Here is a 25873-nt window from a genome sequence, read left to right on the forward strand (position 1 = left end):
TGAGAAAACCATGAATGCTGACAGAAATGTAAACATTTTGGTGCAATATATACTGCCATCCAGCACTGCCTTTTCCAGGGATGTCCCTGCATTTTCCAGCACTTGTAATCCTACCTGAATTACAAGTGTATGGCTGTGTAAGCAGAGAGTGTGTGTGTGTTAGATTGGCCTGCCTGCAGTCTTGATCTGTCACCAATTGAGAATGTGTGGTGCATTATGAAGCACACTGTAAAGAAGTTCAATGAAATGGAGGGAAGAACCAGCTTAACAATATAAATAATATTCAATGGTTAACTTAAACAAAAAGACAAACACATACAGGGCAGCTGCCTATAGTTCTCTCTCTCTCTCTCTCTAACTGCTGACTCTGTTCGCCTTTATCTCTTTCGGGCTTGACACACACACACACCATCCGGCAATGAAGACCCCGAACAATTGTGCAACTAAAGCCCTACATAATGGATGAATGGGGGAAATTCCACTTTCTAAACATAACAAACTTGTGTCTTCAGTACCCAAATGCTTAATAAGTGTTATTAGAAGAAATGGTGATGTTTCACAGTGGTAAACATTCGACTGTCCCAGCTTTTTTGGAGCATGTTGCAATCATCTGATCTGAAATTACTGTAAATTAAAAAAAAATATATATGAAATTCACAAGGTAAAACATCATATAATGTGTAGTTGTAGTGCTTTTAATATAGCAGAGAGTGAATACAATTTACAAATCACTCCTTTTTGTATTTATTAGCATTTTCCATACTGTCCCATCTTTTTTTGTAATTGGGGTTGTATTTACAAGTAATTGCATTGATTTGTAGGACACATGCTAAAAAGGTACTCTCTTCAAAGCAGCAGTTCAACAAGTGTCTCACTGTGTTTTGTTTGAGAATTTAATATTTATTTTATGTTGTTTTTAATCAACAACTGAGTGTAAAGAACAGAAAGGGTATTAAAATGACAAATCAACTGCGTAGACACTCAAAGTTGTGTCGTCTTTGGACATTGGAATTACACGCAACGAATCAAACCAAACTTTTTCTCTCAACACAGAGTGAAAGAATCTCGGTACTGAACTTCTTCGGCACTGTACTACTCAATCATTGGGGTGTGAAATCTGGAAAATTACCAGTCAGTGGCGGCAAATTTGGTTGCATATGCCAGTGATTTACTAGCATTGTAGAAGGTTGCCACGTAGAGTAATAGATCAATCTTGGGATTTAAGAATTAATATTGAGATCGTTCAAATTAAGATTTGTTTTGTGCTCATATTATTTATTGCTATTAAATTGTATATATCGGCTACCGTGCCCTCTTGATATTAGTATCATCATCAGCCACTGAAAAAACCCATATAGTTTGGAGCAGCAACAAAAGATTTTTGGTATTGGCCATAATATCTCTATCAGGGCATCCTTTCAGAAAACAAAAATGCTGTAGGTTCGAAAGCCAAACTTGGCGACTCATGAGCCATCACCATTGTGCCCTTAAGTGAGGGGGACTCTCCTTGTAATACATTTACTCTTAAGTCACTTTAGTTTGGATAAAACTGTTTGCTAAACAACTACTTACTATGTTTATATCCTGCTCTGTTAGTTCTCTTTATAGTTCTATATTGCAGAGCCCAGTCACACGTAGACGCACACACATGTCTGCCCAGGACTACTCCTCTATTTATCAATTACAATTTTTCAATTTAAAAGTAATTTATTGGCATGATTGTGTTTACATACAATATTGCCAAAGCATTAATACACAAAACAGATAATGACAAGACAAATAATAATAAGATAGAATTAAAATAAGGTGCCAGGTAATGAAAAAAATAAAATAAAAACTATAATAACAATATACACTATACAATATAAAATAAAATAAGCATTTAACAGGACATTATGAACATAAGAAAATACAAGTACTGTGAATGAAGTACATTAAGGCAGTAATTGATTTCTGAGGATGTGCAGCTCAAAAATGAATTTAGCTGCAACTGATGCATGATGGTCCTCCCCCAGTAACACCAGCATCTGATTGGTTTCTGCCAAACTGGAAAACTGTGGCATGAGGTTTGAGAGTTTGTGGAGGTATCTCTCTCTCAACTCTGTAAATTTCTCACAGTGCTTATTTATTCTCTCTTTTTCTCTGCGTTGAAGGCAGCATTGAGGAGATGGCAGATTTGTAATTGTCAGCAGACCGCAGTGTTTGCAGTAGCAGGGAGTGGACACACTCTCTCTGTTACCCACACTTGTGCAGCACGCACTCACACAGCTGTAGAGATTTCAAAGGGATTTCACAAGGGAAGTAATCACAACCTTTCCTAACTGTTGTTGCTCCCTTTCTGTTGGTGGTTTTTCCTTCTCGGCCTCTTGGGGACCCTGAAACTCTACAGTCTCCGTACACACCTGGACAGAATGCCAGCACGACACCTCTTGTCTACTCTTCGCCAACACAGCCAATGAACACACAGCCTCAGAGCCGCCCCGTAAGTGCCCACAATTGTTTGCTTACTTAATCAATTCAGAATCCATTACTTTTTTGTTAACTTATTGAGTGTCACTGTAGCATCAGTGTGATCTAATTGAAATGCTAAGAAATTAATGTTACACAATACTGCTGTCAAAGGCAAAATGCAGCAACTACACACTTTTTCAGAGTCTCTTAGACTATGATTAGTCCTTTGACAAAAGAATTTGTCTAAACAAATGAAATTGATTACAAAATCCACACTAAAACCAATTTTGAAGCAGTTCCTCTTAGTTTCAGTGTTGGCATAGTTACTGCATTACATGGCAGATTATGGAGTTTTATTCATAGTGTGGTTTGTGGTGATTTTAATAGTCCTGTGTGTATATGATACAGAAAATGCCTTGCATCATTGCCACACTTCCTCTAAGGGAGTGTGCTTTTTAGTGACTGCCTGTCATGCACAGTTTGTAGTTTTACATGTTGGTGCATGATCATTCTCACCTCTCACTTTTCTCTCTAAATTTCTCTCTCACTGCCATGCCTCTCTTTGCCTTGATTCAGTTTGCCCCTGGACCACGTCCTACCCATCACCAGGTAATGTACGCAAATGTATGACCTCCTCTTTTCTCGCACATCATGTGCTCCAGTGTGTTTCTCTGACAAACATAACCCACTGATCCTGATTCTCATCCTGTGATAACTTACTGTAGCTGTCCAGTTCACTGCAATCATTCAGACTGTGTTTACACCAGGGTTTAGCTAAAGTCAGAATTTAAGAATTTGCCATTCAATTCATAGGTTGGATTTTGAAATGTAACTGATCACGCCTTACAGTATATTGAATATAAATTTGAATTGAGATAACAGGAAGAGGAATATACTGAATTGCAATTTTAAAGAAATTTGACACAGTCGCAAAACAGAATGTTTAAACTACACACTCGAATTGAAATTTCCATTCTGCATCTTGTTTGCTACTTCAATTCAGAATCATGAATGAAATTGTCATTTAAAGCTGTCACGTGTCATTTTCTTAATGCTAAAATTCATAATCGCATCTCAACCTAATCTCATGCAATTATAAATCAGTTAAAAGTAAGCCATTTGTAGGTTGATTGTTTCCTAAAATTGTAACCCTATGGCTCTGTGGCACTATTAAAACATTCCTCTATTTGTTTTAGCAGGCCATCCTGCCCAACAAAGCAACATTGGCCTGACCAATGGTGTCAGTTTGAGGCAAGACTTTTCTGTTTGTACAACTAATGGAATGTGGCGGGAGTTTTACAGTCTGTTTGAAAACAGTGATTATATTTGCAATTAATTTTGGTGATGCTAGTTGAACAGAAAGTACACACTTCAGCTTTAAAAGGCATTCTTGAATTAATTCCAAATGGATCACCAACCTGGTGTTTACATCTCTGAACTTAGGCTGTAGCTCAAATGAATGCATCCTTGAGTTAGGAAATAATAGCCAGGTATAGATAGCAGAGCAGGTAAACTGTCTGTAGATGTTCATTCTAAGCTTTCCTAAGTGATCTACTGCATTCAGGGATCATCCTGTCTAGTACTTGAAACTACCACACACACACATTCCACTTAAAGGGGTCATGATATACTCTTTATTTTATTTATTTATAGGCATGGTTGCCAGATTGCACAAAATAAGTATAATATGTTGCCCATGTCTGGCATAGATGATACAAAAATGGTTCAGGATGCCTTAAAAAAAATAAAAAATGGAAACACATGAAACACATTGGAGGTCTCCTTTTTAGATTAATAACTTTATATTGCATCTTTTAAAAGCAGCTCAAGATGCATAATAATGGCCAAAGCCGTTCATCTAGTGTAGAAAAATATTTAATTACAGATAGGCACATGAAGGTGTCCTGTGTAAGTCCAATTTGCTGTAGATGAATCTCCCATGACAGGCCCATCTCTCCTCTTCACCTGTGTGACTGATTGTGTCACTGAGTTCCAGTTGGCATGGCTAAAGGTGCAACTATGAAAAATATTTGGTGATGTCTTGCTAGAGGCAGCCATTATGTAGATGTATTTATTTTGTGACATCACAAGTTCCACAAATTCCAACCGCCCGTTTCTAGAGCCCGGTATAAATAAATGGCCTTTTTCGGTTTTGAAACTTACAGTATGTTTTTATAGTACAATGACCTCTTTTAGGTTCTAGGTGGAACTTCTAGTAATGCTTTACCATTGTAATCCCTAGATTACTGTCTTTACATGGTCATGACAGGAGTTGAAAGAATGGATAGAACTGATGCAACAGATGCTGTCGAGAGAGTTTAACTTGAACCCGGAACATTCCTTTATATAATTTTTGAATTTAAAGGTCAAAATGTAAGCATAGTTACAGTGATAATTGAAACTGTACTGTGTTCTGTAATGTAGAGCTCTTTGCATTTATAAGACCATCTAGCAATTTTTAATAAAAGAGGCTTCTTCTACCACTTTTATTACTTTGATATTCAGTTCTTTTGGTGTTCCCATCACTGTGTTTTTATCTGAGAGTCCACATTTCCTTCTCTGAAAAATAAGATTGTGATTAATATACTATTAATCTCATCTACAGTGAACTTTGAACTTCTGTCTCTTTAAATATTGTAGACCTTCAATAGTTCACAAAAACATGTTTTTCTCACATTGCTTTTTAACAGATCGTTGTGAGTGTTTGTCATGGTTAGTGGATTTCAGCATATGCTTTTTGTTTTTTGCCACATAAGGATGATGTCACTTGGCTACCTAAAAAGCAGAGCATAGTGCGCTCTTGTTTTGTAAATAGCTTTCCCTGAAGGAAAGGCTCTCTGCATGCTCTGTACTGCAGCTCTCTCCCTAAGTATGTGTGTATGTGTGTGTGTGTTGGTCTCTCTATCCCTCCATACCAATTAGTGTGTTATCCCATTAGCTTCTCTCTCTTTCCTGCTTCGCTATTCAAGGGAGGATTCAGACCCATTCAGGTAATTTGTAGTCTGAAGGAAAATGCATGACATGAAGTTCTCTGTTTCTCTCTCAACATCACCTTCTGCTTCCTGCACAGTCAACTGCATTGCAGCTACCAGTCCACCCCAAAGACAGCACAATCCTCCATTTTAGTTTACATCTTCCATATGTGTTCTTGTCGTTCTGAATGAGATTTCTTTAAAGTGCTTGCTCTATATTTGTTTAGTTTGCATGTTGACCAGTTTATGTGCCTTGACGGAATGTTGAACCTGGTTGTCGGGTAGATTTAATGCTCTAGGAAACATTACTAATAAAAGGCAGGTATTGATACTTGACTGCAAAAAAAAATCTTTGTCTTGTTTTCCAGTGATTTTTACGTTTTAAGCAAAACTTGTTTTCAGAGATTGTAACTTGTATGTAAGTGTATTTGGTGCTGTTCTGTTTGCTGATTTTACACTTAAAACAAGTGAAAAAAATCTGCTAGTGCACATGTATAGCTACAAAATTTAAACATTATACGTGTTTGGTGGGCCTGGGGAGCTCAGCAAGTAAAGACGCCGACTACCACCCCTGGAGTTGCGAGATTGAATCCAGGCTGTGCTGAGTGACTCCTAAGCAACCAAATTGGCCCGGTTGCTAGTGAGGGTAGAATCACATGGGGTAACCTCCTCATGTTTGCTATAATGTGTGGTTCTCGCTCTTTGTGGGGCACAAGGTGAGTTGTGCGTGGATGCCACAGAGAATTGCGTGACACACACTATGTCTCAGCAGTAACGCGCTATTAAAAAAAAGTGACTACTTCTAGTTTTTTAAAAGAGAAAAAGCTATTACACAGTATGTCTTCCAGCATATTTATTAAGAGGCTTAAGAGCTTTTTTCTGTAATTGTGTATTATTTTTAAGCCTATGCTCTGAAGCAATATATATATATATATATATATATATATATATATATATATATATATATATATATATATATATATATATATACTACACACACACACACACACACACACACATATGATTTTCAATATTTGCCGCAGACGTTTCAACTGTTTTTTGCATACTACTACTTTTAGTTTACCCATGTGGAAACAGAAATGAATTCTTTAACATCCTATAAGTAACACACAAAGTAAAGTTCAATTGAATAGAGACAGCACCTGCTCTATGGTTCTTTAGCACACGTGAAACATTACAGAGGCCTGATGAATGAATGAACATTACATTTATATAGCACTTTTCTGACACTACACTCAAAATCACTTTACACGGTGAACAGGGGACTCCCCTCAACCACCAACAGCATGCAGCATCCACCAGGATGATGCGATGGCAGCCATAGTGCGCCAGTAAGCTCACCACACACCAACTAGTGGTGGAGAGGAGAGAGTGGAGTGATACAGCCAATTAATGGATGATGTGTCAAAAGCAGTTCTACTGTAGAACCCTGCACTGATGCTTTGTGGAGCATTTAAGTAGGTATTATTTGTGAACCATAAACCATTACCAGCTTTGACTCATGACCCCCATAATTATTTAACCCCCTTTTAACAAGAAAGGAAAGTAGACAGTAGATAAATGTCTCATTGAGTCAATTCAGTGTTGTGATTTAAAGAGTATTTCAGTAATTGATCTTATTCGAAAACTAGACAGTTTTTAATTAAAACGTAATAAATGAAAACTGAATAATTAAAAAGTTATTCAGGCTTATCATTAAAAGTGTCATTGTTTCTACTTATGATAGAACAGGCAGCTTGTTCTAACAAGATAAACTGCACACCATCCTTAACATTTGTAAAAAATAAATAAATAATAATAAAAAAAGCCATCTTTAAGAGTGGTATTGAAATAATCTCTAGATTCCAAATGTTAACTTAACGTGCTGTGGTATTGAGACTCTCAGTAACCCATTCTGCTTGGATAAATTAAAAGGCTGGTCAATTTGAGTGCTCTGGAGCACTGTGCTGCGGTGTCTGTTACAGTTATTTGAAACCAGGGATAATTTTACAGTATTGTCAGGGTTCCTATGGTCATGGAAAACCTGGAAATATCAAGGAAGATTTAATTTGTGATTTCCAAGCATGGAAAAATCAATTGAATTGAATTTTTGTATTTTTTTCAGCTCTAAAATATTTCATTAATGTGGCAAGGAGGAGGGCGGGGCTGGGCTGTGATGACGCACGCCCAGCTTCTAATCAGGCTAATCAAGATGACGTAGAGAGAGCTACAGGCAGCTGCCCTGTATGCGTTTAAGTTTGTGTGAGGAGGCGAGAACCGGATGAAGCATCAAAGCAATATTTAATTAAACAAAAACACATAAACATATACAGGGCAGCTGCCAGTAGCTCTCTCCGTAGACTTGATTAGGGGCCGGGGGTGCGTCATCATGGCCTGGCCCCACCCTCCTCCTTTCTACAATAAGCTGTGCTCTTTATAAGTGCAATCTCTGTTAAATTATTTTTTAATTCCTTATACAGTAATCACAAATTAGAGATTTCATAGAGATTCATTGGTCAAAGATGTAATCCTTTCTTGTGTCTGTTCAAAGGCAGACAAAGGTTTAAAAGGCAAATTATGTTATGAAATGTAGTTATATTATCTGGTGTGAGCAGACTTCTTAGGTAGTTAGGAGTACTCAACAGAACAGACTCTTAAACTGGCTTGATTTGTCATCTGTGTGAATATGTAGTTCTCCCAGCCAATGAACAGGAAATCTCTCTAAAATTGACCTTGCTCTTTGCTATGAATGGAAACTTTTCTGTATTTCTCTGTTAAGAGTCATGCTCTCCTGGAAGCTCTAAACTTCCACTGCAGGGACACGAGTGCACTCAGTTTGCTAAATTTGAGCCCTTTATTTCACTCTTTTTGATCTGTATACGTACACACAACTTTTCAAAGTTTTAAAGAGTGTAAACACTGCCATTAAGTCATACTGTGTCTTGTTGCTGGCCCACAAACATTGGTGTCAATTAGAGTAGTGCCATATCTGCAGATAATGCATTTACTATCTGTGTGTTTAAAGAGCAATGTGCTGATGCATATGGTGACTGTCCATAAGTGAGCTCTGCTCGATTTGCCATTTGAGTGTCAAATTGCTTCTGGTTTACTTCCAGCACCTTCTCTTTGAGTTTCAGAGAGCTCTTGACTACTTACCTGAGGCAGGTTCCTTCCACCTGCTTTTATGATCTAAATCTTTGAGCTTAGTTGTTGGCCATTATCTCCATAATTCATTACATTTTAGGGTACACCGATTCAAATATTGCTTCAAGGCTTTTCTTTTTGGTATGTTTGTAAAAAGTTTCTGTGGCGTTGAAGTGATCTGTTTGTCATGTCAAATTCAAACTTGGGCACCTTCCATCTTAGGTTATGTTAATACTTTGTTTTTCAGTGTGTCGCTCCATCTCGCACACTGTCAAGCACCCAGCTTTTTAAAGTAGGGAAGAGCATGGTAACCATTTGTAAAAGGCTTTTCGGTTAACTGCGAGAGTTCAGGAATGATTAATGAGTTATTTGTTGGGACTTAAGAATAAAGAATGTTTTTTGCAATGGATATTCATCCATTACTCAAACACTACTCAAAATTGCAGGGAATAAAGTCCACAGTGAAGTCTGTGCCTAAGCGGCACAAAACATGGATTTTCAAATGATAAAAATAATAATATTGTTACCTCCTGCAACCAATGCAAAATACGTAATTTAAGTGCTAAAACTTAAATGTGCTCTGCCTGGATTGGTTCACATTTTTGTGAGGCAGCGAATGCTAGTATTGTCAAGTGCATGAAGTTACACTGGTGTGGTGTATTAGTTCCTCTTGGTGATGTTTTGATTTTAATGGTTTAACATTTAACTAGTGGAATTATTGTCTGCACACCAGAGCAAAATATAAAAATAAAAAAAACAACTTACTGTTTATCAAGCGCTGAAACTGTGCCAGGTAAAAAAATAATCTGTAATCATGTGTAAGAATATAACAGTCACATGTAGTCCTGAACTTGAACTGAACTACAGAATGTCAAATCTTTGTGACGCCTGCGCTAAAAAAGCTAGAATGGTGAAACAGAAGGCTGGTGTCTCAATGTATTTATAAATATTGAGGTTCTTTTTAACTTGACACAGTGTCTAAATAATGCAGCAGTCCTGCGCGATATGTTGGAAAAAAGTGAGATGTGGTGCAATGGTCAAAGATGTCTGTCCAGCGCATATTTAGATCCTGTTTTTGTATAGTACTGTGAGGCTCGGATGGGGTTGAGGAGGCATGCGTTGAATAACCGAATTGTGTTTTTGCTTTTTTTGCTTTTGCACGGTTTACTGAATAATGGCTATCTGTGCACATCCCTATTCTCTTTTCACCAAAGAACCATACAGACGCATTTGACTCAAGTGGACAGTGACTGTTTGTGAGGCACTTTTAGTCCAGTCAGCACCAGCAAACTTGACACGCAAAGACGTGAACTCTCCATGTATCTACAAAAACTAGACTGCATGCGGACAGTCCATGCGTACTGTGCTGGTGACAAAATTTGCTTTGCGCTCACTGTGTGCAAGATGTACCATCACGTGGAAAACTGAAGTGTACTTTAGACCCTTATAAATCCTTGGCAGTGTACTCATTACAAGGTTTTGGGAATGGCATTTATTTTATTGAGCCAATGGTTGAAGACACATTATTATCTAACAATTTTAAGTAAACCACCACTGACAATGGCACCTGTGTTTGTGTATGCTTGCTAAACCTATTGCTTTAAAATGACGTGCTCTCTCTGGAAAGCATTGTATGGGTTACCCCTTGACCACCAGGCTGGTGAAAGCAACTAGCAGAAAATAGAAAATGTTCAGATCAGTTCAGTGCATATTATGCAGATGTAATAACAATTTGGTTGTCACTACCTGATTTTGTAAGGGAGTGAGAATGATTTTAGATTACAATTGTATCTCATCGCTAAATAAGAATAGGTTACCTATTCTGTAACCCCAGTTCTCTGAAACATCGAGTGGAGAGATCCTCCTATGGGAAGTGGCATCCTTATCTGATCTCTGCAGAAGCATCCAATTACACCAAGTCTGGCTTGACAGACAGGAGCGTGTGTCCAATGCCATTGTAAGGCCCTGCCCTTACTTGAGTGCATAAAGGACCTACACATGCTACCTTTTCACCATAAGCAGATTCGTATCTCGGGCAGCAAGCAGTTATCCCTGATTTTTGCAGGGATAATATTTTTTTTTATTTTCAAGCACACACTGGCCAAAGCCTTTATTGGGAGTGTGTAAATGGTGTGATGTAGTGACACTGCTTGTGAACTTGACATTAAGTCTCCCTCCAGAATGAAAACTCTTTGAACTGTGCACTTGAACTGGTGCTTTCATGCATGAAATCTGAGGATGGGAACCCCTAGGTGAGGGTGGGCTGACCCCACCAACTGAGAGTTTCCTCCTTTTGGGAGTAAAGGTGGGGAAATCCGAACTCAAGTCCAGAGGGCTAGCAGCCCGGAAACCTGGACTTTGAATCCCGCTAACCTTTGCATCAGACAGGTCGCTTTCTTGTGGAGTCAGTATGGGTAGGGTTGGGGTTGGGTAGGGTTTCTTGGCCACGGTGGCAGCAAAGGACATTTTCCCCCAGGGATGAGAGGGGGATTGGGCTGCTGACCAGGTGGCTTGTTGCGAGGTGTAGGTCTACCAGCGTTGTGGTATGCAAGCCCTTTGGTCGGGGCCTTTGCAGCCGTTTAGTGGGTGCTAGGGGAGGTCCAATTTAAAAGCCTCTTCCACCTTTTTATTGTTGCAGCTAGGGCTGTAACTAACGATTATTTTTTGTAATCGACTAATCTACCGATTATTAGACTATTCTGGCGATTATTGCAACGATTAATTATTAGCTCTTAACCGACTGTTCAGCTTGTGCCCCGACTTAAATGGTTGTATTAAACATGCTTACTAAAAATAAAGAGGACACAATTAATTAAAGGGGAGTTTTTTTTTTTTAATTAATTAAAAACTCCACTGCAAAAACTACTAATGTTATCAAGTGTTTTTGTCTTGTTTTCCATTTAAAATGGTCTAAAAATCCTTAAAACAATGTACATTTACTTGAGAAGCAACATATAACATATTTAGACTTGCTTTAAGGCAATGTATCTTAAATATAAGTGTATTTTGATAAGTGTATTTTTTTACTTGTTCATACTTTCAAAAAATTTACTCATATTTAAGATATTTGCTCTAAAAACAAGTCTAAATATCTTATATGTTCCTTCTCAGGTAAATGTATTAAGGATTTTTTTATATTTAAAAATATTTAAATATTAAAATTAATTAAATATTATATCAAAAATTCTCCGATAACAATGTTTTCTTCTGCTGTATAGCTGCTGAATTAAATATACATAAGGAGTTTTAGATATTTATTTTGGAAAACAAACCAAAAAAGACAAATAAAAAAAATAGTGTTTTTGCATTGTATAATGGGCTAAGACTACACCCTCTAACCTTTTTGTTCACTTGATTTTGATCCATCTTTAATTTACAAAAAAACTAACTATTTCTTCTTTGTAGAGATGCGTATAGCTGATTTTCTTCACCATAAGATACACACTGTGACACTCATATTATAATTCACTATTTCACGAGCAATCACTATAAACAAAATCTAGCTGTAGCAAGCACGCGCCAGTGATGAGCGTCTCCGTGCAAGACAGTGTATCAGCTGGGAGAAGTTTTTTACGCGACACATATAAGCGCCTCTGACCACACAGACAAATGCCAGTTTCAGAGTTTGTGCAGAGTTTGTGCTTATTTATACAGCCCGCTTCCTTATTATTTGAACTTTAATAAAGGTTGCATTAAATACAGTATATAACGACGCACTGTTTCCTTTTTAGTCGCCCTGACAGGCAAGTTTGCTCAAGCGGAACACCAGGTACGGCTCCACTTTATTTCACAACGACATTGCTTCTGTATTTACTTATTTCGCATTTTTGAATTATAATACTCTGTGATCACCTTAATCTGTTTGGAAAGTTTGGCGTGCGTCTGGACTGTGAGCTGTTCTTTCTTCCTCACCTCAATCAAGTACGAGCTGAAGTGCTGCACTCACTCTTGGTGTAATTGGATGCTTCCGCAGAGGTCAGGTACAGATGCCCCTTCCCATAGGTGGATCTCAAACATGAGATGATAAAAGAGAACTGAACTCTGTGTACAGAACGGGATTGAGAATTGAGCATTTTTCACTTATGACTTGTAATGAGTTCAGTCAAAACAGTTACCCTTCTGCAACAGGTGATACAGTAATTCTGTGCGAAGCCAACTCACAGTTTGCTTGAATGAAAAATAGTGATTAATTGTAGTTGTTATGCATCGCTAGCCTTCATAGTCCAAAATGCTGCTGCCCGGCTCTTGACTGGTACCACTCAAGATTGTATTATATGTTTTTAAGGGGATCGATGGATTGTCTTCCATTTTGGAACAATCTATCAGGGTGGCTGTGGGCGGCTGTGGCTCAGGTGGTAGAGTGGGTTGACCACTAATCGCAGGGTTAGCGGTTCGAATCCTGGCCCGCATGACTCCACATGCTGAAGTGTCCTTGGGCAAGACACTGAACCCCAAGTTGCTCCCAATGGCAGGCTAGTGCCTTGCATGGCAGCTCTGCTGTCGTGTGTGTGTGTGTGTGTGTGTGTGTGTGTGTGTGTGTGTGTGTGTGTGTGTGTGTGTGTGTGTGTGTGTGTGTGTGTGTGTGAATTGGTGAATGAGTCACAGTGTAAAGTGCTATGGTTAAAAAGGCGCTATTTAAGGGTGCAGAGCATTTACCTATAGGGCTCTAAGGTCATTAAATGATATGCAACTGGTTATTCCTCTGACTCGTTTAAAATGTAAGGATGATTGTGCATTCTCAGTTGCTGGCCCATGACTCTGGAATTCTCTACCTCTGTATTAGGACATCTTAAATTTGGCCTTAAATCTTTTCTCCCTTGCCTATGAGATACTGTAAGTGAATCAGTTTTGAAGTTTATGAAACTGTGAATAATGTTTTTCATTTTTAAACGTGTTTTAGAAATAAATGTGTCAATGGTCTTAAGTGTGAGATGCTAGTATCATCAGGAATTTATTGCGACATGTCTTTCTATTTGAGGAATTTATTAATAGCAAGCGTAATAAGGAAATTGTCTTGGTTTTCTGGTAAGAACGTGTCCATGTTTGACAAGAAAAAGCCCTTTTCCTGAAACTCAACACCATGGGCTCTTACTGTGATTCATTCATGCATAACCTATTATAAAACCATTGTATCGGAACCCTTATTATCAGATGCTCAAACACAGCTACTTAGAGACCCTGTGAAACCAATTGATAAGTGGAGTTTTCTGTCCTCTGACAAATTTCCTATTGAAACCGCATATTGGCATATTTTTTACAAATTGTCAATAGGCTTTAGTTAAGTCATAGCCATGAATCATGGTTTGATACTTTCCAGTTGGTTGGAGTAGGTAGAACATTATCATTCTTGAGGGAATTTTAATTGGACAAAAATGTGTGTAGTCATCAACTCCTTTGGAAAAGAAAAACTGTAAATTTGAAATGCTTAAATCTGCTAAAAGTAAATTTGGTTAACATTTAGACGTAGACTAAATGCAACAAAACTCCAATTTTGACTTTATGGGGTCTTTAATTCTTAGACTAAGTATTACAGTGTAATATTTTAACTGCATGATGATGTGTTTTGTCTTTGTTTCTTGCATGCCTTTACATTAATAGTTGTTTAGATGCCTTGCCAAGTTAAAAAAGTGTTTACGTCTTCAACACTTCTTAAGGGGACTTCTTGGAAGTGCTGAAATGTGATCTTAGATACACTGCAGTACTGACATTTTACAGTAAGGAGTTCCCCAACATTTCCAAAGTTGAGCTCACCCCATTATCTTTCTCTCACAGTTTTTTCAGCGGACGCAGATGCAAACTGTTCGGCCCACCATTCAAAGCAACAACCCTCCTATTCGGCCCACGTCTCAGACCCCCACGGCAGCAGTTTACCCCCCAAATCAGCCCATCATGATGACCATGGCACCCATGCCCTTCCATTCACAGACAGCACAGTACTACATTCAGCAGGTCAGACAGCACAGTCATACTGCAGACTGGAATCACATTACACACCACTATATAAGGACCATATGTTTACATCAGGCTGTTTTAATCTCCTGACTATTTTTGCTGATTTGTATTTGCGAGAATTTGTCAGTGGGAAGTATCTCATTGGCCACACACAAATTTGTTTAAAGACAGGAGTTTGCTTAAAGATGGGAACCGGCTGAACATTCAACAAAGTTTAATGTAAAACTCAACAAACATAATCAAACACACACATGCAGCACGGCTGCGTGCGTCTCTCTCTCGAATCTCCAGCTCCCCTTTATCTCACTATCCTGCTGATCAGCTGATTCAGCGCCGGCCGTGCACCCTCACGGTTCAGCCACGCCCTCCACCTCGTCACAAACTGCATTCATAACTTTTAGAACTGTTACCATGTTTGATATTAGGAAAGAAACTGGCCTGGTTTGGCTTCAGATATTCCTAAAATCGCAATGATTCCTAAATCATTAAGAGTCTGATAAAAGAAAAACAATATCTGTTATGAAGTAGGAAACAAACATATTTTCTATAGAAGCACAGTGGTTAACTCATGAATATTATGACTAGTGTTAATAAGGTGTTAAGTTAGTTACCACAGCACCTTAAAATACAAAAAACTGCTCAGATGATCAAAAATAAATAATATTCATTACGAACATGAATTGTAACAACATATTTTAAACATTGAGTGCAATTATGTAAAAATAACCTGCATTGTGATGAACGTGTACGTCAGCTGCCACCAAAGACCATTTTTTACCCAGGAAAAACCATGGTTACTGCATTCTGCCTTTGTATGCAGAGTGGTTGAAGTCCTTAGATGTATCTCCACAAGTGCAGAATCTTCTATAACTTATTAGTGTCATGTGTGTTTCAACAGTACCGTCACAGTGCTTCACCATATGTGGGGCCTCCTCAACAGTACCCAGTTCAGCCCACTGGCCCCAGTACCTTCTATGCTGGACCAAGTCCAGGGGACTTCCCTGCACCTTATGGTGAGTTTACCACCCACAATTTATTTGCTTGGCTGAGATATGTACAGATCTGCTGCTCATATGTTTACATACAACTGTAAACAATAAAAGAGATCATAGAAATGTATTGTCTTTTTTATCCTGTTCATAAGTTTTCATTCAATATTTTGCCTCGACAAGCATCAATGACTGTTTGTAGACTTTTGTGGTAGTTGTGTATGAGTTTGTCCTTGGTGGTAAAGCTGCCCTCTGTTCTTGACATGAAGCCTCCATTATGGTTGCCTTGTATGCACTGCATTTATGAGTTATTCCCAAAGTGGCTTAAGGAATTTTTTTTTATTGTTAGAATAAAAAACAGTTAATTTCGGTAGCCAAAGGGGCTGGGCGATATGTAATTTTTTTTTAATCGATAATAGCCTTAAAAACATTTTTGCTCTATTGATTTTGCTTTTAAAATTGAATTAATTTATTGAAACATGAGAAACATAAACAAAAGACATTTCTAAACTCAAATGGCATTTTAAACGAAAAAAGCAATTAAAATAACTAGGGATGCACCGAAATTTTCAGCTGAAAATGGCATTTTTTGTTTTGGCCGAAAGATAAAATATGAGCCGATATATGTGCCTCCCTGCCCCTCAGTGCTCAGGTTTCACTCTCGATTTATCTAATCGTAATCACGGCGCTGCCAAGCAAATGCTGATGTCAGCTGTGTGATAAATACTATATAATACTAATAAGCAGTACCGCCGCAACCTATACGCATACTACGCAGTCTGCGTAGGGCACCAACTACCTAGGAGGGCACCAGAAAATCCACCGGGTGCCCTTCCTCGCACGTTATACGTTATTCAAGGACCCGAAAGCAGTTGCAGAACACAGACGATCGCTTCACGCTCATATTGCGAACGCGACAATCCACTTGACTACTGGTACATGAACAAAGGATCGCTTTCCATTGCTTGCACGGATTGCACGCAGTTATTTTTCTGCCCGAGAGAGAGAGAGAGAGAGAGAGAGAGAGAGAGACTATTCAGTGCAGCATCTCATGTTCTTGAGTTGCCTGAAAGCTGAGCAACTTTTGTTCTTGAAGAGAAACCTGCCACTTTTACTTAAATAGAAAACAGTCCAATTTGCTATGTGTATAGCAATTACATTATAATTTGTTTAGCCCTGCAAAACTTTGTTCTTCACTTGAGGCTACGTCTGTCATTTACAGTTGAGTTTGGTTTTAGTTCTGTTACTCCTGTTTTGCACAATAATTTTATATTAAAGTGGAAATAGGTTTACATAAACAGAATAGAGGCCCTCTGCTCTTCTGTGTTCTGCCTGTTGTTTTCATTAAAATGACTGTGTAGTATATTTAAACTTTTTGTATTTGCAAGATGCTAGCCTAGAGCTGCTAAATTCATTACTTGACTGCTGTTTTGCATATCATTAGAGTTTTCTAGAACGTTACATTTATTGGATAATTTGTAAAAAATTATCTGTTAAATTTGATTGTTAAGAACTGAATAAAGAATAATATATTTAATATTGTTATAATTTATTTTCTGTCCAATTTTGGTGTTACTTTCATGAAAAGTGTGATAATTTTATTGATTTGTAGTTTTTCAATTCAGATTAATTAAATTCATGAAATTAATTAAAAAGTATGATGTTAATAAAATAATATTTTTCGGTTTTCGGCCAAGTGCATCCTGAATTTTCGGTTTCGGCCCAGAATTTTCATTTCAGTGCATCACTAAAAATAACAAAGTGATCAAAAAATCTTATTTAACTACCTCGCAAATCCAAACATTTAGTATCTTCAATGGCCCCAATTGCAATCAAGCAAGTATCAGTCAACAACAACAGGTGGAAAATTACGAATAGCCTACAGATTAAGAACTGAAGACAATTATAAATATAAAGATACAAATAATCATAATAAAAAGCCTAATAAATTCATTTGTGTTCCCAAAATAATGTTGTCAAATGTGTTCTTATTGAATTTGTGTCTGTATTGCATTTTGGTAATAAAGTTAATGTTGCCCAAAGAAAAGAAAATAGTACTCAGTTTTAGGTTCAAGGTGAACGTGTCTTTTATTATTGTTTTATTTAATCCCATTCGTCTTTTGTTTCTTTAATACAAATATATATTAAACCTGCAGAGTTGCGTTCACAATGCATGTTAACCACGAACTGCTCAGTGGAAATAAAGCGAGCTAAACTCACTGCACCTCCTGAGATGATCGGAGATTATTTGCAGCATTCTCTTTGACAACATTATTCATGCAAACAGTTTTCAGATGAATGAAACAGAGAAAATAAAGAGTGAGCACTCTTGACATGCACTTGTTTCACAAGACAGGCTCGTGCTGCACGTCTCTGAACAAACAGCAAATCAGACACAAGCATTGACGGCTTTTCTTTTGTATGTTCTTAAAAATATAATAAAGTGTGTTTCTTCAAGCATGTCTTTATGAGTAACAGCATTTCTTGTCATGTGTCACTCCAAGACTTCTTACAGGTCACCGACCTGTTGCAGGTAGATGAGCAAAATTACCCACACATGAAATATATTTGGACAACAAGCTTGCAAACTGGATTCAGCCTCATTGCATTTGGCAGGTGGTGGGTGCTAGGTTCACACCCTGGCCACTGATTAATATATTTGCCGACTTCCCAGATCCATGGTTTTGCCATTTACCGATATCGTCAATCATCATCTCTTAATTAAGTGTTTCAATTGGCATCGGGATCTTTATAAGATATTGTCAATATCAAATAACCTTGTCCTATCACCCAGCCCTAGTAGACAAACGTTTTTGAGAGAATTGTGAAAATTTGGGGTCTATATGTGCTTTTGTGCTAAAAGAAAATAAGTTGGTATACTGTATTTTATGCTTTCATGTTGTTTAGTAGCATTGGACTTGGTATGAACAGACCTAATTAATTTGGACTTATTTTATTGTATGGTATGGGAGCAGCAGGACCTCCCTACTACCCTGGGCAGACCATGTACACACCATCTCCATCCATTATAGTGCCTACACCACAACAACCTCCACCTACTAAGAGGGAAAAGAAAACAGTGAGCATATACTGCTTGATCTGCATCATCTAGGATCTTAATATCTCTGTACATTTTAATATATTAAGTTTCATATAAAATGTGCTTTATCAGTTAATCCTGTGTCTGCTTATTATCCTCTAAGATCCGCATCCGAGACCCCAACCAGGGTGGTAAGGATGTTACAGACGAGATATTGTCGGGGGTGGGCAGTAGTCGCAACACAACCCCACCGGTGGGGCGGCCCTCCTCTACTCCTACACCTCCACAGGTAAGACAGCCAGTCTCACAGATCAAAAATTCTGTTTGTATCCCTATAAATGTATCTTGATATCGACCCCTTTCTAAGCTGCACCTGTTTTTCCTCTGCATCTATCTTTACTAATTCTAAAGAGACTATGTAGTAATAATAAAAGCCATTGTTACAATATTACACAAGGTTACGTAGAACCACTCAAAATAAACACCATTGAAATGCTATCTAAAAATCCCATGGACATTGAAGGAGGCACCAACACCATACAGTATCTAGGGACCAAAAAAATCTCAAAAACTTGGAGGGTGTTATCTTCTTGTGCCACAAAGCAACCACCTTAGCAACCTCCCAGAACACACTAGAACCGTGCAGAACACCTTTTAGCCTCATAGCCATGCCCTGTCATCAGCAAATGTAAAAATGCCAAGAATTTTTTTGTGAAAGTTGAAGATTTCAAGCAGGCAGTGTTTGAGCTTACTGCTCTTTTTCAGTCCTTACAATAAGTAGTTTATCTTCTTATCTAAAGCCTCAGCGTATGTGTGTGGGTCAGAGCCTTCACTGAGTGGTTTATTGATTAACAATTTGATCTCAAACTTTTACTCACTTGCCACTGATTTTGCATACTTTCATTGAACTCTGAATGTCATCTTGGAGGAGCTAAATATATGTTTCCACTAGAATATGTATAATATAAGTGTCACGATGTGGGAAATCAGGAGAAGGCAGACAGAAGGTAGGATCCAAACGCGGCTTTATTGAAACAATAAATAAACAAAACACGGGAACAAAAGAAAGGTCCACAATGGGAAAACAGAGACAGAACCTTGGAAGGACACGGGGACATCAACACGGGGAACAGGAACCACGAACGAGAGAGTAGTCACAGGGAACTGGGGCTGGAAACAGGGAGCTAACAAATACATCCATTACCAAACAACGACCGACAGAGACTGAACAAACAGACAGGGTTTAAATACATGGACATAGGACAAAGGGGCCAATGAACAAACAGAACACAAAACAAGATAACAAGGTGATAGACAGAAACCAATGGTAAATTAACGAGGGCAGGTGAAAACAATGAACGGAGAACACGAAAGCTAACAGGGAGACTATGGAGCGAAAAAAGGGACAAAAGTGAAAACTAAGGAATTACAAAAGTGACAAAAATGATAAACAAAGGGCAACAGTGAAACAAGACACGGTAATCGTGAGACAAGACACGGTAATCATTACAATAAGTATATGTATATATATTAGTATAAGTGTATACATTTTTATTTTCAGCATGTAGATAATTAAAAAAAAAATAATTAGTTTTGTGTTTTTTGATATGTCTGTTGTAGTTTTGCATCATGATTGTTCATGTCGTCCTGATCCCTGTGTTCCCTTTTATGTGACTCCTCATCTACATACTCTAATACAGCGTTTCCCAACCAGATTGTGTGAAAAATCCTTCAAACTCTTAAAAAAGTCAAAAAATGCATATAAAACATCTTAACCTGAATATCATACATTTCTAAATACATTTAATAATAATAAAATGATAATAATAATAATAATAATAATACACAACTCATTGGGCTCATTGGACGCTTGACAAATGCACAGTGTGCCAAGGAAGCAGATTACCATACCGAGTCTCTGCAAGCGAGCACCGCGATAAGCAATCTATCCTGTTTGTAATCAATGGAGTTGTCTCCAATGCAAGCACACGACGTCGGAGCGATCTTTCTTTTTGCCTTGTCACATCCTTGTGTTTGCTCATATTACAGCTGCTTTGATAACAAAGGCAGAAATAGCAAAAATGCTTTGTGTGTAATGCATCCAGAACAGTTGTAGGGTGAAGAGAAACACTTCAGACTACACGTGACACATCTCTCATCTCCATCTGACCTGTACAGGTATTTTCTGTGCTTGTGAATTAGTCATTTTAATAATAACTAGTTTAACGATTTACATAAAGTAACAACGATATTATTAATAAAATACATGTATAAAATTTAAAATATCATCTTATTATCTAGCTTTCTTATACATATTAATATCTGTTTTCAATAAACATCATAAGTGATTTAGCATCAAGGTCCCCTCTTTAAGGATTTCATCTGTACATTTTGTCAACTTTAAACTGGAGAGCATTTACTTATTAAAGGAATAACACCACTCTTAAAGGAGTAGTTGACCCCCAAATGAAAACTCTGTAATCTCTTATCTTCATGATTTGCTTACCCATATGGCTTTCTTTCATGCATGGAATTTAAAAGGAGATATTAGGCAATCTATTAGTCTCAGCCACCATTCCTTGTATGTAAAAAGATGAATGAAAGTGAATGGTGACTGGTACTAACATTCATCCAAACATCTCATTTTGTGTTTCACACAAGAGAGAAATTTCTATGGGCTTGTGGTTGAGCAATCATGACTGAATTTTCATTTTTGGGTGAACCATCTTTTTAACTACCTGTAAACATATTTGTTAAAGGTATTATTAAACAACATTATAAATGTAAAGCAGCACATGTTGACATGTCTCGCTGGAAAACAAATGACTGAATTGAAGGATCATAATGTATTTAGATGAGATTGTTGTTAAAATGGAGTGCCACAAGATTTTGTAAATTCTGAAAGGGTGCCGTGACTGGAAAATGTTTGGGAAACATGGCATCTAGTAGAATACATCTTATTCCCAGTGTGCCAGTGTAATTTACTGGGTCATGTTCACTAATAATTGCATAATGCATACCAGTCTTCTTGTGTCCGCAGAAAGGTTCTCATGCACATTTTCTGCGTGATTTACATGTTGATGAATCTGGATTATTCTTAATGAGCGAGCATGTGTCCGCAGTTGATAATTAGCATAAAACACCCCCAAACCACCTCCTTTTAAGGCTTTCTGCACAGCTTCAACTCTATGACCATTTGGCACTCTCTGCAAAAGTAACACACACTGTAAACAATTTATAACAAATGGGATGCAGGCCCTGGCCAGAGATTAGAAGACTTTGACATGCTTTTTGCCTCTAAATCATTCTGCATGTTTTTGCATTGTCCCTCTTGATGGAGCTTTCACTATGTTTTGACACTTCCTCTATATTATCTCCCTAAACGTTAACAGTGTTCGTCTCTCCTCTGCTCTCTTTCCCCCCTTTCCTCCCCATATTTCCTTATTTTCTCTTTCTTTCTTTGTTTGTTTCACCTTTCCTTTGTGTTTCTGTTTTTTCCCACTCTGTCTTTTTGCTGCATATGTGCGTGTGCCTTGTATCTCTCTGTTGCTAGTTTTTATGTCCACACCCTCATTATCCTCACATTTTCTACCTCAAATCCCAGCAGCTGAACAGCCAGGTAGCAGATCACAGGCACATCATGTTTAATGTGGACGTCACCCAGCTCCACCCTGCACACGTCGACTTGAAAGCAGGTCTGGCCACTCAGCTATTTCTTCCCATTCTCCTAACAGGTTCAGAGAGTAAATGTCTACAGTATTCTTCTGGGCTTTTAATGCTAAGCAGTGATGTCATGTAAAAGGTCAAATTAGAAGCTAATATGCTACTTAAATGCACAGATGTTTGTGTTTGTTTGTGTTTGTTTATATAGATGTTTTATTAATTGAGAACTGGCTAGTTATGAACCATTTAGGAAAAATATTAGATTTACATAATTAGATGTTTAATGTTCCATGTCATTACAGAGCAAAAGTAATGCACCAATAATAAGAAGACTTTCTTTCTTTAGCAGAACACAAACAAAGATTTTTAGAATATCTCGGCTCTGTAGGTCCAAACAATCCAAGTTAATGGGGATTTGACCTTTGTAGCTCCGAACATTACATAAGGGAAACATAGAAGTGACCCATAAGACTCCAGTGGTTAAATCCATGTTTTCAGAAGCAATATAATGGGAGTGGGTTAGAAGTAGATACAAATTTAAGTCCTTTTTTTTTCCTCCAAATCTCCACTTAAAGTTACATGTGGTGCCTGTTTAGTTTCAGTTTTACATATGAAAATGTAAGTTAAAGTGGAGATTTAGAGTAAAAGCACTTACATTTCTCATCCACACCTATTATATTTCTTCTGAAGATATGGATTTAACTGCTGGTGTCATATGAATCACTTTAGGTTTTCTTTATGTGATTTGTAGGGGTACAAAGTTGTTATCACTATTCATTTGCATTGTATGGACCTACAGAGCTGAGATATTCTTCTAAAAATCTTTGTTTGTGCTCTGCAGAAGAAAGTAAGTCATACACATCTGGGATGGCATCATTTTTGGGTGAACTATTCTTTAACATTCGGAAAGTTACCACAGATTCTTACTCTGGAATAGGGTTGTGCAGTTTACTGGTACTAGCTAAGTATCACGATACCAAAAAAATTTTAACTGTATGATATCATCATGATGCTAATTTTGGTACCATTTTACAGTATGCTGTCATTAGCAAAATGATATGAGATGTGACAAATTTGAGATTAAATTAATGGCAATTTGAAAATAAAATAAAAATGGGGATATGGCCAAGTGTGAAGGATGTAATTTAATTAAAAAATATACATTCGCATGTGCTGCACGCTACAGAATGACAAGAGGCACCGCTCTACTCTGTCATCTGCTTCACACGCAGGCATGCGCAAACACTCAAACACAGCACACACTTGTACTTAATTTTCATGCAGTGTGTTTAGAGTTTAAACGGCTGTTAACACTTAAATTAACTCCTCCGGAGATTTTGGTTTGAGAGTCGCGACGGGATTATCCCAGCATTAATCGGAAGCTTGATTTAACTAACCCATCAACTCAAAGGTCTGTCAAAATAGAAGTCCCACTAACATGAAAGCTTTATTCAAATGGATGTGTGAAATTGAAGACTATATAATACTAATATACTACTACTGTATAAAACTAATATAACTACTGTATAAAAATGTAAATTTCAAAAAGTAGCAATAATACTCATAATAACAATTATGTAGTATTAAATGGTGGTATTATTATTATTATTATTAACTGTAAGCAATATCACAAATACAAGTGTTTTATCAGCATGTTGTGATTCAGCTATAGCAGCCTTGTGCCACAGGTAATCTTATTTGTTCTTTTTCATTGATGTTTTCATTAATATTGTGAAGCTCTATTGTGCAGCATTTTATATGACCAAAAATAAAATAGCAATTAAAAAAAATATATAAATATATATAAATTATTATTATATTTGTATTTGATTAAAGCTGTATGTATCAATTTGATTAAATGCCAATTGATCATAAAATTTAATTAAAACATTTAACATGGAATCCAGAAAAATATAATGTGACTTTATGTAGTAATTTTCTGTGTAATTTCATAAAAAATCAGAGGCTTTTTATTTGTTGATTTTTGTATCGATATCAAGGTACCAGGGCTGGTATCATATCGAAGCCAAAGTTTTGATATCAGAGCATCCCTACTCTGGAATCCCTGACATGATAAAACATGATTTGTTCGCAGTGGTGACTTTATGACGTTGTATACCTTCCTTTTTCAATTAATGGGTCTAGATGACAAGCCAAAACTAGAGTTCGCTTTGAAGAGGTCAGCATCTCCGGGACTGCGGCATTCAGAGGCTCCTTTGGAAAGAAGAGATCCCTGCAGCTCAGTCCAAACGCCCTCTCCCCCACAGAAAACAGAGCTTCCCCCCTCAAGCCCAGAATTGGCCCCAAGTGTAGCTACAGCCTCCACTCCTTCCATGCCTGCCTCAACAGTGGAATCAGCTGAACCCTCAAGCCCCTCAGCTGAGCCCAGTCCTACTAAAGTTATCACGCCAGAACTAGAGAGCTCAGAGCCGGAGAAATCGTCAGAGCAACCCTCATCTCCGAGCCTGTCCACATCCCCAGCCCATTCTGAAAAGGCCATCAATGGTCTGGTGGATACAGATGCTGCTCCCTTGAGTGAGGACCTGGAATCCCATCCCAGGGAAGTCTCTCCCAGCGTTCCCCAGTCCAATTCGCCCAACACAGAGCACAGCCTCATCACACCAGAGCTGGAGGCAGAGTCTGCAGAGGTAAAGGCAGATAGCCCCTTGCCTTCTGTTGAAGACAGTGCTGGGTCTCCTGACGCCCCATCCCTTCCTGTCACAACCTCCATCACAACTGCTGCTATCTCCACCACAACTGCTCCACCTCCAGGCCTGACACATCCAGCCAGGAGATCCTCTACAGGGTTAGAGCTCAAAGAAGCAGGGATGGAGACCGAGGCCTTGTCTGACAAGAGAGGCGAGCTCTTCTTGCAGTCCAGAAAAAGTTCAATTCAAGGTGAGCACACAAAAAATAAAGGCTAAGATGAATTGCCAATTGTCATCATGTTATGATGGTCAATAAAATAACACAAGCCTTTACTCTGGTGGGTTGCTACAGCTACATCTAGTGCACCAAAGACCTGGAAGAAGCCAAAAGAGGACATGCCTGTCAGTCAAGATCAGTGTCCAGACAAAGAGGTAAAATAACATTAAAATCCTTTAATTGTCTTACTCTCCATTGTGCCACTCATACTTGCAGCTTTGTGGTGTTGAGATATCTCAGGATTTTTTTTTAAAATTTGACAAACCCTGTTGTGACTTTCTGTGCTAGTGTACATACTTTGCTATAGTTCGCGGACAAAATGTAGTTAATCTGACAAAAATTGTGTGTGTGTGTGTGTGTGGGGGGGTTCACTGTCAATTAGAGAAATCGGTTTATCCATCCATCCATCCATCGTCAACCGCTTATCCTGTGTACAGGGTCGCGGGGGGCTGGAGCCTATCCCAGCTAACATTGGGCGAAAGGCGGGGAGAAATCGGTTTATAAATAAAGAAAATAATTTTTTTAAGATCCCTTGAAATTACTTGACAGGTTCAAGATTTCTGTCCTTGATTGACATATTTTTTTTGTACTGGAAACATTGAAGAGGTTGTCCTGTTTTTAAAAAACAGCTAACGTGTTAAATCACAGCCATGAACCACAATTTGTTACTTACAGATTAGTGGCATTGGGCGTGGTTTAGGGGGAGGGACATTCTCATTCTAGAGAATATTTAACTG

The 25873-nt window shown here is 38.0% G+C and overlaps 1 protein-coding gene across 4 annotated transcripts in view; it reads left to right on the forward strand.

Moving 5' to 3' along the window:
* LOC127628707 (eukaryotic translation initiation factor 4 gamma 3-like) overlaps positions 1-25873 on the forward strand; it is a 79536-nt gene that overhangs the window by 15650 nt on the left and 38013 nt on the right. For 2 of the 4 annotated variants that reach the window (XM_052105514.1, XM_052105516.1), the window contains exons 4-12: positions 2390-2482; positions 3028-3060; positions 14340-14516; positions 15418-15532; positions 18484-18587; positions 18712-18837; positions 22153-22243; positions 24357-25109; positions 25212-25291. In XM_052105514.1, the coding sequence (XP_051961474.1) occupies positions 2390-2482; positions 3028-3060; positions 14340-14516; positions 15418-15532; positions 18484-18587; positions 18712-18837; positions 22153-22243; positions 24357-25109; positions 25212-25291 (1572 nt within the window). Of the gene's footprint in view, positions 1-2389; positions 2483-3027; positions 3061-5420; positions 5442-14339; positions 14517-15417; positions 15533-18483; positions 18588-18711; positions 18838-22152; positions 22244-24356; positions 25110-25211; positions 25292-25873 lie in introns of all 4 variants that reach the window. The other 2 variants (XM_052105515.1, XM_052105518.1) reach the window with 2 other exon arrangements.

The sequence above is a fragment of the Xyrauchen texanus genome, chromosome 35 (genome assembly GCF_025860055.1).
Source record: "Xyrauchen texanus isolate HMW12.3.18 chromosome 35, RBS_HiC_50CHRs, whole genome shotgun sequence".
NCBI lineage: Eukaryota > Metazoa > Chordata > Actinopteri > Cypriniformes > Catostomidae > Xyrauchen > Xyrauchen texanus.